Source organism: Rhodamnia argentea, chromosome 2 (assembly GCF_020921035.1).
Source record: "Rhodamnia argentea isolate NSW1041297 chromosome 2, ASM2092103v1, whole genome shotgun sequence".
NCBI classification, from domain to species: Eukaryota; Viridiplantae; Streptophyta; class Magnoliopsida; order Myrtales; family Myrtaceae; genus Rhodamnia; species Rhodamnia argentea.
Window position 1 is genome coordinate 6,067,731 of NC_063151.1, and position 13,840 is coordinate 6,081,570.

The 13,840-nt window shown below is 40.3% G+C and overlaps 3 protein-coding genes across 4 annotated transcripts; all 3 read left to right on the forward strand.

Moving 5' to 3' along the window:
* Positions 1–495: 495 nt before the first annotated feature.
* On the forward strand, positions 496–2,239 carry LOC115755680 (chlorophyll a-b binding protein 13, chloroplastic). Of its 2 annotated transcripts, none has more exons than XM_030695160.2 (3): positions 496–800; positions 934–1,095; positions 1,488–2,239. In XM_030695160.2, exons 1-3 carry the CDS (start codon positions 660–662, stop codon positions 1,995–1,997), a joined length of 813 nt encoding a protein of 270 aa, XP_030551020.1. In that variant the 5' UTR covers positions 496–659; the 3' UTR covers positions 1,998–2,239. The 2 variants fall into 2 exon arrangements, with proteins under 2 accessions (XP_030551020.1, XP_030551021.1); XM_030695161.2 differs by having other exon boundaries at positions 501–788.
* A 737-nt stretch (positions 2,240–2,976) lies between these two features.
* LOC115755685 lies at positions 2,977–4,651 on the forward strand. Its single transcript, XM_030695166.2, has 3 exons — positions 2,977–3,147; positions 3,313–3,367; positions 4,264–4,651. The coding sequence occupies exons 1-3, from the start codon at positions 3,063–3,065 to the stop codon at positions 4,421–4,423; spliced, it is 300 nt and encodes a 99-aa protein (XP_030551026.1). The 5' UTR covers positions 2,977–3,062; the 3' UTR covers positions 4,424–4,651.
* Positions 4,652–6,916: 2,265 nt separating this feature from the next.
* LOC115755651 (B3 domain-containing protein Os07g0563300-like) lies at positions 6,917–13,709 on the forward strand. The gene is made up of 5 exons (XM_030695124.2): positions 6,917–7,084; positions 11,451–11,532; positions 11,692–11,790; positions 12,770–12,848; positions 13,328–13,709. Exons 1-5 carry the CDS (start codon positions 6,951–6,953, stop codon positions 13,474–13,476), a joined length of 543 nt encoding a protein of 180 aa, XP_030550984.1. The 5' UTR covers positions 6,917–6,950; the 3' UTR covers positions 13,477–13,709.
* The last annotated feature ends 131 nt before the right edge of the window (positions 13,710–13,840 follow it).

A 13,840-nucleotide genomic window follows, 5' to 3' on the forward strand; every position in this document is an offset into this window, starting at 1 on the left:
ACGAATCGATGATGTCCCCTTCCTTTGGCACTTGAGATCACTCCTAAAGCTAATAACTAGATCCAAACATGATATGAAGATAATAAATGTAGAAAATGACTATTTCTTCATGCCTTGCCGTTTCCTTAATAATTCACATCTTAATGATCTGTAGGAAACTCTATAGTCGTATACAAATAATATTAGGAGTTTTTGGTCAAGTAACAAAATAAGTTGAGACACATCCAAGCATCAAATAAACCTTTACGACACCCTACGAAAAATGAGAATTTGGTATTACTTGGCGTAGAAAACGCCCTTTATTATTTCCAGGTAAAAAGAAATATCTATTGACGGACAAGATAATATGTGGATAGAAGGATATGACGAGGAGATACTTCAATCTATCGAAGCATTCCTATTGGCTGATTCAGACCTCTGCATCCCCACCACGACACAGCTCGCCAAGTCCCCCAAATAATTCTGGCCACCAGTTTTGGTTCTGTGTCTCGTTGTTTGTGTGCGGGCGCCCCCACGCAACATATACCCATCTTCTTCAACCACACACATCGTCGAGCCTGACAAACACTCGAAGAAGCTTCAAATCTCAAGAGCTTTCCCTTGGAGGCACAAGTTAAGCTAGAGGGCCTTCTTCTTCTTCTTCTTCTTCTTCTTCAGACATGGCTTCCATGGGAACAGCGGCAGCCACCACCGTCCTCAGACCCTCTCCATTCCTTGGCCAGTCCAGATCATCCTCCAATGCTCTCAGAGATGTTGTCTCCATGGGCCCGGCCGGCAAGTACACCATGGTACTACCACTAGCGTCCCTTCTCGCTCAGGCTCACTTGCCCATGAATCTGTCTTTGATTTTGTTTTGGTGGGTTCATTGGCTGATGTGGCATTTTGCCGAATGTCGTTACTGGGTCTTGTCTCTCACTCTCGTTTGACGAATAGGGAAACGAGCTGTGGTATGGGCCGGACAGAGTGAAGTACTTGGGACCATTCTCTGCTCAGACTCCTCCCTACCTCACCGGCGAATTCCCCGGCGATTATGGCTGGGACACCGCTGGTTTGTCCGCTGATCCCGAGGCTTTTGCCCGAAACAGGGCTCTCGAGGTAAAAAAAAAACAAATCATCAAACTCTTTGATCTTCTTTAAAGAGAGAGAGGGAGACCACTAGGGACACGTTAATGGAGCCACAGTTGCGCTTTCAATTCGTGCTGCTTTGTGTGAGATCTAGTGTTCTTGTTTTGAAAAATGCATAGGTCGTGAGTTCGAGTCCTAGTAGTTTTGACTCTTCTTTTTGGGGGAAAACACTACTTATTTAGCAGTTCTTGTAAGCTTTGTCACGCGGTCGAAAGGATCTAGTCTCTGTCTTTCATTGATTTCAAGATATGGTATTCCTGTTCAGCTTCATATTTGCGTCAAGAAAGCTTTGAATTTCCATTGAGAAATAGATCAGTCCTCCTGAGACATTGGTTTGGATGATGTTGAACCAAAAAAATCAGGTCATCCATGGGCGTTGGGCCATGCTTGGAGCCCTGGGCTGCATCACCCCCGAGGTCCTAGAGAAATGGCTCCGGGTCGACTTCAAGGAGCCGGTCTGGTTCAAGGCCGGGGCCCAGATCTTCTCCGAGGGAGGCCTCGACTATCTGGGCAACCCTAACCTCGTCCACGCCCAGAGCATCCTCGCCGTCCTCGGCTGCCAAGTCGTCTTGATGGGCCTTGTCGAGGGCTTCAGAATCAACGGGCTCCCCGGCGTCGGAGAGGGCAACGACCTCTACCCCGGCGGCCAGTACTTCGACCCGCTGGGCCTCGCCGACGACCCGGTCACGTTCGCCGAGCTCAAGGTGAAGGAGATCAAGAATGGGAGGTTGGCCATGTTCTCGATGTTCGGGTTCTTCGTTCAGGCCATCGTGACCGGAAAGGGCCCCCTTGAGAACCTGTTGGACCACCTAGACAACCCTGTGGCCAACAATGCTTGGGTCTACGCCACCAAATTTGTGCCCGGGTCATGAATTGATGGGTCTGAATTGGTCTTAATGTGTATGATTGGAGAGGAAGTGTAAATTTGTGATGGTTCATAATCAAGAGCTTTTAATTTATGTGCACCATTGTTCCATGTTATGGATCCATTGTAGTTTTGTGATTTTGATGATCTTCCTTGGTGATCTGTAACAGAAACAATTCATAACTTTTACTATGAGGACGATGCCAGGTTGACGTGGAAAAGCTAGAATTATAATCACGAGTCGTCCTAGAATCGGTTCTCCATTTTGTCATCAAGAAAAAGATCATGCGACCTTAGTTTTATCACGGTGACATCATGAACAAATAAACTTTTCGATGGAATGACAATGTTTGAAGTCTCTTTTTGTTATACTTTATATGTGTCACATAAAGTAGATGAAATAACTACTCGTGCTTCGTATTTTAGCATTGTTGTCGACATCATCTTATGTTCGATTTCACGCCATCATTTAATGTTCGATTTCCCGATTGTTTGATGCCATAGTTATCAAGTGCCTCATGAATCTGAAGATGGAAAGAATGATCTTTAATGTACATTAAAAAAACATTGAAAATTCGAAATATATTCTCTTTTTAGCATGTTATAAACAAAACACGCGAGTTTCAAAGCATAATCGATATAAAAAAAAATTGGGAAATCTCATGGATTGACGCTTTATTAAAATGCAATTATACTTTGATTGGTAGTAATTATTTCCGTAGTAATTATTTACACAGACATTGCTAGTCTCCATTTGTGTAAAATGTTTCATGATCGAAGGACTTAAGCCGATTGTTCAGGCTTGTATATGGTCCGTATCTTTGAAATTGAAAATAAGCCGAAAGGAAGAAAGAGATGTAATTATAATTAGGTCTGGCCGACTTATATGTTTCGAAAGCCCAAATTAATTTGTCGAGGCCCAGGACCAGGCCCAATCTCGACCACCGTCTGTACCGTACCCGCCAAAAGTGTGACAGTCGAAGTGGCCTTTCGATGCTCTTCTGCCATTGCTAGGGTTTTTGGTTTTGTGCTCCGTCGTCTGCATTCTCTGTCTCTCTCGTTCGCCTCAGCTATGGCGAAGAACAGGAACAAGAAGAAGCGGAACGCTGCCGTTGCAATGGACATCACTGAACAAACTGTCTTCGACGGTCCTCTAGGTAAATCTCATTCTCGTCCCCTTTCTTCTTCCTCGTTTCCTGATGATTTCTAAGCTTCATTGGCTTTTCGTCTTCGAGGCAAATCGCAAAAGAAGAGTCAAATTAAGCGTTTTTGTTCAAGATGGCGATGAAATTGAGTATATTCCGCGATCTATTTGTGTGCAGCGATGGACACTTCAGAATCTGGAGCTAAAAGTTCAGCTGCAGGTGCCGCGAATAGGTCGGTCGAATCAGCTAGCCCTTTTCTTTGGTCCTGCATAGCTATCACCGTGGTGAATCAATCCTTTCTAATTGTCTAGGACTTAGCATCCGACAATCCATGCGTGAATCAACGTACGGTGAACCTGGGAATGAATGTGAAACACTTAATTCTATCTGTGCGTAGAGAATTGAATTGTCTGTGAAGAAACATTGGTTTACGCACAGTTCCCCGACTTCCATTCCGACGCAAGTATTTCATCGTTGGTCACCCTTCAGTGGAGTTGAGTCGACCCCATGTATATGTTATAGTTCCTCTGTCGAAATCAGCTGATGGACGTGGATTGGGATTGAAGTCAATGGTGATCCTCTTGCGCGGAGGCTGGTTTGAAAGAATCCTCCAATGGGAGTTCTATTGCTCTCCCTTCTTTCTCGGTCTCTCTGCTGCTGTTTGAGAAATGTAAATGGAATTGTTTTGTAGAGTGATTTTCAGGTTCTAGAACTCCATTCTTGACCCATTAACTCGTGATCAGTGGACCCTGATGCGAAGCTCTTTCTACCTTCTGTAGGACACTTCTAACACCAAAGGACACGTCTTCTATTCTCTAATTGTTTTGTATTGGTTTCTAATTCCCGCGTTATGGGTACAACGCTTCTTGGTTTTCACTTGGATGAGGACCATATATTGAGTAATTGGTGGTTTTGCATAAAGAAATTTATGCAGGACATATAGGAGTTTTACTCAGGTTGCGTTGTCAGTATTACTTAAATAGTTGCTTCTCCTTTTGGTTGCCCTGCACCTGTCTCCACCCGCACCTCTCTTTTGGAGTCTGTCTGTTTCCTATACCATATGTGATTCTGGTTTTTGCGGGTTTTCATCTCATCTGAATATCCTTCTACATCGAACTTTTGAAACAGAAATATCAGGAAGGGAAGACCAATGAAAAGAACGAAGAATGTCAGGAAGATGAAGGCGATAGCAAAGGCCGTATCAAAGAATGAGCAGATTGTGGAGAAAGTTTCAAAGAACGATAGCAAATCCGTGAGAACCCAATCTGCAAAAACTCTTTATGATTAACTTGGCTCAATCATTGGTCCACACTCTTTTTTGATGAAGAGGGAGTAGAATCATCATAGGAGTTTCAGTTTCTTAGTTCTAGCATTTGCATTTTACATATGAATTATTCTTACTTCCAGATAAGATGGAAGGTGTAATTATCAGCTATCTTCATCTTTATTTGGTGATAGCTTTTGGACTGAAATGTTCGTGTATGGCCTATATAAAGCTTGGAAGATTTTGATTGTACCAAGTGGCAGATTATGAATGTTCTGTAAATATTTCTCGTGGAATGAAAGAAACTACACCCTAGAGATATATATATATATATATATATATATATATATATATATATATATATATATATATAAGGGGGGGGACCTTTTTTGTAATATCCATCGATATAAAAAAAGATTTCAGCATAAATGTTAAGTATTTATCACGTTGAAAAAAAATTTGGCACTTACAAAATCTGAAAATGAAAGAGAAAATTGAAATTCAAAAGTGAGCCAAAGAAAAGTCAACTGATGAAATGAATGCACATGAGGAAAATTTCAAATAAAGACATAAAGTGTCTTTATTTTTTTAAATAAGGACATGAAGTGGATTGTATTTTACATAAAGCCTTAAAGCGTCCTCTTTGTTTCAAAGATGGACTTGATCGAAGGGAATTTTTTTGATTTGATTTTTTGAATTTTTTTCTTTTTCTTTTACCTCTCCCTTCCAGGGCCATTACTAGCGTCAAGTGAGGGGCTCAAGGCCACCCTCGCTTGGCCGGGCGAGGCCGGGCATTAGGTGAGGCATTGGACAAGGGCCGCCCTCGCTCACCCAAGCGACGGCTTTCGCCCGATCATGGCGATGGGCGGGGGAGGGGAGAGGGAAAAGTAAAAGAAAAATCGAAAAAAAAATAATGCCCTTCATCCAGGCTTTTTTTTTTTTAAATAATGAGGGCACATCAGATTCTTATTTGAAATAAGATCCACTTCAGACCTTTATTTGAGAAAATGATGGCATTTTAAGTTTTTATTTGGAATTTTTCCTTCATTGTGATTGAGAAGTGGTAATAAAAGTCTATATGGGCTTTATTGTAAGAGACATAAGATTTTCCGTTCTTGGCCATCCTTAAATATTAAATCTCCAAATTGACTCGATGTCATTGTTCACTTATGTTTTGAGATCCGGACCGAATCGGCCAATTTGATTGTGAACCTGAGCATGGTCCGGTCCGGCGTTGACCCACGCAACATTTTTTACTAGTCCATTGCCCTTTAAAAAAAAAAGTTGACTTTGCATCAACAAGGACTCGAATCTCTATTTGCCAATTTACAAAGTTAAGTAATTGATAATAAAAGTGTGACACCAGTTCACCTGTGGAACGTTTCGGGTTCAATCGATGGAAACTTTTCGACTCGTGAACCGCAAGGCTTATCGGTTCGTTGTCTAGGCATGGTTCAAAAGCCATTCCCATGCATGTCCATACATGTCCATTTCGTTTTGCACATAAGCAATTACAATAGCTCTGTCCGGGGGAAAAAAAAAGGAACAACTAATAGCTAACCAGTCATAAAAGGACATGACGAAGTGCTGACGTGGCAATAATTATTGTCGAGCGATCGAGAAGTTATTGCATGAATCAGCTCGGTTGACTCAAAAGACGACATGTGGGGTCTACAAGATCCGACGGATGACATGTACTGAGTTTATGTGATTCGGTTAACATTAATAGTTTCGAGGAAAATAACATATATGATCTTTAAATTTTAGTTCAATGTGCAATATGATTAATGAATTTTAAATTTATTCAAAAAAGTCTTTAAATGTTAGTCCAATATGCAATATCATCCCAAAATTTTTTATTTGTTCAATGCGATCCCCGAACTTTTTGCACATGTTCAATTGACCCAGGACTACATGAAAATATTCAATCTTGTCCTTAACCTTGAATTAATAGATATATGACATTAGACATTTTCATATAATTTAAGAACTAGATTGATTATTTACTAAAAGTTCAAGAATCACATTTAATAAATTAATAATCCAAAAATGATATTGCGAATTGGGACAAAATTTAAGCATTATTGCGTAATTACCCCTGATTTTCCCATCCACCGTCACTCATGCACCTTGTCACCCTACATGGTTTTTCATTTTCCAAAAATTCAGGACGCCGATAGAACGCGGCGCTCCACGTCAGAAGCTCGGAGAACCGCCGGCCCTCCGATCAATCTCACGGCTAGGGATGGAGTCCGGATCACCCTTTCTTCTCATCGAGCGGCCCACGAGCGCCTCGTGTTCGAAACAGGCCGTGCGAGCGACTTACACGTGACATTTCCTCCTCTCCGTATCTTCTTCCTTGTCCGTTAATAAGACCTTGGGACGCAGACGCGCATGATTAGCAAACAGACAAAAGCTACCGGTTCGTCTTCTCTGCTCGCAAATGCGATTTCGCTCTCTGCTTGATCGAACTCTCTCTCCAGTTCTCGAGCCACAAAAAAGTACAAGGAAATCGCATCTGTGACTGTGATTCCCTTGGGCTTCGACGTCAATGGCGTACCATCCAGTTTGTTTCTCCGGCGACGAGGAGAGCACCTGCTTCTACTGCAAGCGCGGAACGGCTCAGCTCAGGCCGGGCTGGCGGCTCAGCAACGGCGGCTACGCACAGCTCTGCGACGAATGCGCGTAAGATCATTCTGCGATTCAGTCGCTTTTCCTCGAATGCACGTGGTTCTTTGCCAATCCGTCTCGTTTCGGGAATGCCTCTCCGCGTGCGTGCCATTTGTTTGTCAAGCGCGTGTGTATGGTAATTGAAGGCTTGGAAGCTATGCTTGGTTAGACAATCGGCTGGTTGTGATCTATTTGGTGATGGATGGATGGATGTTTGCGTTATTGCTTGCGGTACAAGCTTCTGGAATGATGACTGCATCTCTTAATACTTGTAGTCAGCACTTGTATTAGTTAGCTTCGCAGTATTAGGGAACATGTGAGCTTATTGCTTCTTATCTTGTTAGACCAGTGTGGGTTCGACTTTTTGGGAGTTAGATAGGATTTATGTGTTCAAAGCAAGCGTAGCCAAACATCTTCTTTAGACGTGAGTCGAGTGTGATGCCAACATTGGATTAACTATCCCCCTGTTCGATATGAATTGTTGGATTCTGTACCATCTACAGATATATAATCCAGCAACTAATAATGCTGGAGTCATAGGTTCTGAAAAAGACGGAGCTGAAGATTTCCATTGTTTCCTGGAACTCATTATAAGCGAACTAAGTTAAGATGTTATCAATCGTTAACAGGAGATTGTTGACAAGAATAAGGCCCTTTCCTGTAGTGCAATTTGATCTAGCAAGCAACAGGGTGGCATTTCAGGTGCAGTTGAGAATCAAATAGGAGAAACAGAACCTGAACAATTGTTCCACAAGTGAGAGCCACCAAGATCAAGAAAAACAATACAGTAACACAAATCATATCCTCAAATTCTAGAGAGATTGTTTTCCTCATCTGTATGCCGTCATTTTAGTGGTCGGGTATAGAATATTTGCAAGTAGAATTCCTTGAATCTAGATTCATTTTTATAAAGTGTGAAATACCGCTTTCATGTTGCAAGATAAGAGATTGTCACATCAACAGTTAGTGGGAGCATTTTGGCTTTGTGAATTGAAATAGAAACCAGCATAGCGATGTCAATGATATAGTCAGAATCTCATAAAAGTTTAAATGATAAACACAGTTCATTGAGTCTCAAATAAGAAAGTCATTGACTGTGTTTCAGAGATTTTCTATTGCTATTCAAGTTTTTCATTTTTCTCTTAGTTTTTTCTGATGTACTTTGCTGGCATCAAAGTAGTGTTTATTGCTCAGAAAAACTGCCAATATATTGGCCATTCCTGTTATATTTCAGTGGATTTTTCAGTGTGATTTATTGTTAGATATCATCCTGGAAGGACCATAATTATATTCTGCAGAATAATTGGCAAGAAGCAGGGGCTGGTTTTCCAGTGTCATGCTTGCATGGGTGTATTGCTTTACTAAAATGAGTCTGTCTCGGTTTTGTTGCTGGAAGTTTGTTTTACTCGCACCCATGGGCATCTTGCTCTGTAGCGTGACGTAGCTAGGTGGGCTGTCTGCCAATCAAGGCCTGCTGTAAATCTCAGCCATACAGATTTCTGTCTTTTTTTTACGAACCAAGAGCTTGCTTTCCAAAAGTATATTGCCTTTCAAAGGATCATTTGTTTTAAAATTTTATGAAGCTGAAATAAGGAGGAGCATTTCCAGAAGAGATGCCATTCAAGCAGAGCAAGAATACTTCGTTCTTTCTGGTTATACTTCCGCCCATCCAGAGCTTAGTTCCTTAAACAATTTACAAGTGCTGTGACATGTTTAATGCACAATGTATATATAACTCCAGTATGTGTAGTAAGTACTTTCTTTATTGCTGATTTATTTCTTGATTAAGCAATTTTCCATTTTCCATGCCAATTTTACTTTTTGTTGATTGTCTTCTCTTCAAGTCATGCAAGACAGATCTGATCGTCTGCTGAGCAGTACAATTTCACTAATAAAAGGTGTAAGGAAATAAATGCCCTTATCTCTTGTTTAAAAAAGACCATACAAGTTATAGATAAATTGGTAAAAGTACCAGGTTTCTATGTGTAAGTTATAACAAGAGGGAGAGTATTGTGCTCATTTGGTAGACAAATTCTCGTGTGTTCAACCGGAGGAGGGGAAAAGTACACTAGAAGTGCCATAACTTGTGTACGGCGTTCACTTGAGTGCCATAACTTTCAAAACGTTCACTTAAGTGCCATAACTTTCAAAAATCGTTCACTTGAGTGCTACGTCGGAGCAAAATCGTTCACTTGAGTGCTACAGTAACTTTTCCAGCGTGCCACGTCATCTTTCCGGCTGCCACGTCAGCTTTTCCGGCCGCCACGTCAGCATGACACTCAAGTGAACGATTTTTGAAAGTTATGGTACTTAAGTGAACGTTTTGAAAGTTATGACACTCAAGTGAACGCCGTACAAAAGTTATGGCACTTCTAGTATACTTTTCCCACCGAGGAGAGTATGCACTCCTACCTCCCTGCCTTATGCTTAATTGATGTTGAAGAGTCGTAGGTGCCATGCAACTCTACTTCTAGTGTTCTTTGTTTTTAACTCCTATTTTTAGGTTGATTGCAGAATGCAAATTGCAATACTATTAATCTCAGAACTGACCCTTAAGTGAACGCAAATCATAGGCTTTTGTATGAGCCTTGACTTTGGGATGCGCCACATATACATACAATAAAACAAATGCAGGACATTCACCTATTTGTGGTCATTAGTCACCCCTGGAAAATTTTCATCAATCTGTTTATTGCTGACGCTGCTGTATTCACATTTGAGGTATATCTATATACGTCTTAAATAGGGAGTAACTAGTTATTCCTTATCTTGTGACCGAAATGGTTGTTAGGTCTCTATTTGTTGGTTTGACATAGGTTGTGAAACAGTCTAATTCTCTAGACTGCCATGCAAATCATTTGGACACAAGTAGCCCTTTTTTCTCCTTCAATTTCAATGGAGGAGATAGGCAAGTAGGGGAAACACGCTTATGATGGAAGAGTTACTTTTAGCTTTTCTTGAAAGATTCTTTAGAGTACCAGATTCCGTCTGCAGCGGAGTCTCTTTCAACAAGGAAGAGAAGAAAATTAATGTCCATGTGATCTCACATCGATTTGTGTATGTTTCCTTTTTTGACACAACCTGTTACAAGAATCTTTTTTACATAAAAATATGGTAGTTCTACTATGAATTTGTGCTAGAATGAGATTTATAACTTTGTATGCTTTCGCTATCCTATTTAATGAGCTTGATGATATTTACCAACGTGACTGTTCTTGTGACAAATTGTTTAGTTTCTTATCCTGCACGCAAGTTTTGAGTTTGGCACCCATATCATGAAGAATTAAGCTTGCTTCATCAAAGCTATTTTTGGAGCTCTTTGGTTGAGATGTTTCCTCTAGCGATGGCAGAAGTTGCAATTTATCTGCTTGAAACAGAAAATTCAAGCCACCTGTAAGATATCTTGACATCCGCAGATCTTACATATCTGAAAGGACCACATGTTTAGAAGCATGCCAAAATATTAAAATTAACAGAGATGCAAGTAGATTGGCGATTGAAGTCTAGGAGAAGTTCTAGATGTGTCTGTAGTGACTGAGATGACAAATACTACTCTTTCTTTGGTTTTGAGGTCTTAATTCAATCTTTTATCCTTCACCCCATACATTTATGTCCTGCTGAATAAAAACTCATGAACTTGAGGCTGTTGCTGTGCTATAAGCAACACTATTTAAAGGACTTGACATTACAGTGTCAGATGATATTCAAAAACAGAATCTACTGAGAAGTGGTTGGTGGTGGAAGGAAAAAAATAGAAAAATAACTACACTAATCTTCTGTAGATTAAACTGAATTTCATGAACCACGATATGCCAAATGTCTCAGGAGGTATAAGCACCAGTGTTGCTTTTAAGATCTTTACGTGTTGACTAAAGGACTAGGTCCCCTCAGTTTCCTTTTCGGATTAGTCCTGGACAAGTATATATGTGCTTCATGGCATTTCTTCGGCCTACTTCCAAGGCCCATGAGAAGCTTTGACTAGAAGTGGAATAAAGAATAGGTTAAGCTTTGCTTGTAACATTTTTTTTTTTTTGGTCAGAAGCTTTACTTGTAACATAAGCAGCTGATGTGGGTGTTTTTTCCTCATTCGAAATGGTACCGGCCTTCTTATTTAGTTAGTCAGAGCAACATCAAATAACAAGTTTCCTGGCTTGTGTTTCTTGCTTTCCAACAAATAATTTGCTCCAGAATATTAAACTTTCTAGTATCCATCTAAATGTTCTCACCAGTATGGACTGGGATCTAGTAGGTTAATTTTCTTTTATGCATCTTGCTGAATGTATATTACTTCATTACATGAATCTGTGAATGGTCAATAGTTATCAGGTTACACAATCTTAGCCTCTGTTCTCATTACAAGTGACTTGACACTCTCTCTTAGGTCTGCTTATGAGGATGGTACATTCTGTGAAACATATCACCCTAATGCTGATGGTTGGAGAAACTGCAATACTTGTCAGAAGGTACGCATGAGATGTTAACAATTTCGTGCCTTTGTTGTTAGCAATGTGTAGTGCCAATATTGTTGATAGATATGGAAGTGTAGTAGTGCTGACAATGATGTTTGACTTGTTTTTCCATAGAAATTTCCTATTTACCTTTATCCTGGATTCCTTTCTCAGCTACTCCATTGTGGATGCATTATGTCAGCGCATGCATTTGTAGTATTGGATTTTGGTGGGGTTAGCTGCATGGATTGCTCAAGGAATGACTTTATTCAGGTGAGGCTTGTTATCTTAGCCATGGTCCAACTAGGTGGATTAATTGTGCTCTTGGTTAAACCATACGTGTTTGCATGTAACATCAAGGAGCTCAGGAAATAGTTTGTAGATGCTATCGCTACTCTCCATCTCATGCTCACTTCCTTTTTATTGATGTTTCTGTGATGACTGCATCATCCTATTTCAAAATGTGAAACTACGCTGATGTTGTTGAAACAATTTTATTTGACATAGATTTGAGTGAAACAAAAATGCTAGATATCATTTGATCAAATTACCTTCTCGCTGTAAAAGCAGCGCAATGAGAGATATGTGCAACAGGCCATCTAAGTACAATTGACCCAATTAGTCAGGCTTAGGGTTACATAAAATGATACGGCAGAAATTTAACAACAATTTCTAAAATTGACGTTACCATAGGGTTCTAAGTACTGTTTTTCCAAAATTAGTAATCAGATCTACCATTTTTACGGCATTAGCAAGTTCTGGAGTAATTCCAGTCTGTTCCTTTCTGATTTTGTTATACACAAATTACCTCTCAAAATGAGAGTGAAGAAAAGCTATATGCTATCATTCACCTATCTTACCAAATATAGAAAAAAAAAAGTTGGCTTTCCATTCTAATTTATTTCTTGCAGAACGTGGATATGCTGACAACTTTTATTACCGTGGAAAAAAACATAATCAGAGGCACCATGTGAGAAGCAACGACTGTCTTGGCCCTTTCGAGTTGGGAAGATTTGTAGCACTTACATGACTTACTGAGTTGAACCGAAAACAAGTCATGCTAGTACTAACCTTTTTGGCGCTTCCTAAGCATTAAGAGCTGTTAATGCTTCTATACATCTGAGAAATTCACAGTGGAGCTGACCTGCTAGTTCATAACTAGAAAAATGCTACTGCTCCAACCATATTCCTTATATGCTGTTGTGGCTTCATTTACTCATAAAGATGTTCTTCTAATTAATCCTTGTTGCAGGATACCCCCGAGGCTCAGCAGAAATTGGATGAACCCCAAGCGGTTGGACTGTGTGATGTTTCTGTTGAAATGGCTGTTGGTAATATTTCTCTTGACCCCTGAGTATATTTAATGCATTTCACAAGCTATAGCTCTTTACGCCATGTAGTCGCAAGCAATCTATCTAATGTTTCGATAGCAATTGTTCTTTGCAAAGAGTATGCTTAAGAGTTTTATTCTGGGCATTTAAGTGAAAAGCAAGAAAGAGAGTTATGAGGAAGGAAATATTTCCTATTGATTCTTCCTTATCCTCTTATTGAACAATTATTGCATAAGAAACCGAGAAGAATCACGACAGCCAAGTTCCATTATAGTGCTTGGACTTGATCTGTACGTATATATATGCCATAAAAGCAGAATCTTGAAAGGTTGTTAAGCATCCTTTCTTCATTTGTCTCTGTTAGTTTAACTAATTCAGTAGATATTTTGTCGCCGTCCTATTTTTTGCAGCATGAGGAGTAGGTTAGGACGAATATGCTTGAGGAGTGCTAGTCATACAGCATAGTATCTTGGCTGCAGAAATTCAGTATGAGGCGCATCTAAGCGCAAAACGTGCTCCAGCGGTGCCCCATGCCACCCCCGGTGAAACGGCGTTTCAAAATGTTATTTCCAGTGCCCCATATAATGAATCATCCCCTCTAACTGATTACGGAGTAATGATCTCTTAGAATTCCTATCATGGAGCAGAATTCAAGTCCCCCGAAAGATTTCCTTTGTATGATCAATGTCTGGCTGCCGAAACCAAAAAGGAACTACAGAAGACTTCTGAGAAGCTTCCTCCGATAAGTTTTTACTGATGCTGCGTCCCCATTGCATTAAACAATGTGTCCGGTAACATTTGCAGCTATTTCTAATGCGGATTTGGAGAAGTTGCAATATTGTCTTCACCGAGTAGGAACTTATCATTTGATGTTTGACATTGCTTTGCACAAAGTAAAGGGTTCAGCAACCCTTCATCGCGTTTTCCTACAAAAGTTTGGGACTCCTAGCATAATTCCCCCTTCATCAATCAAGTGACTAACTCAAATGTCA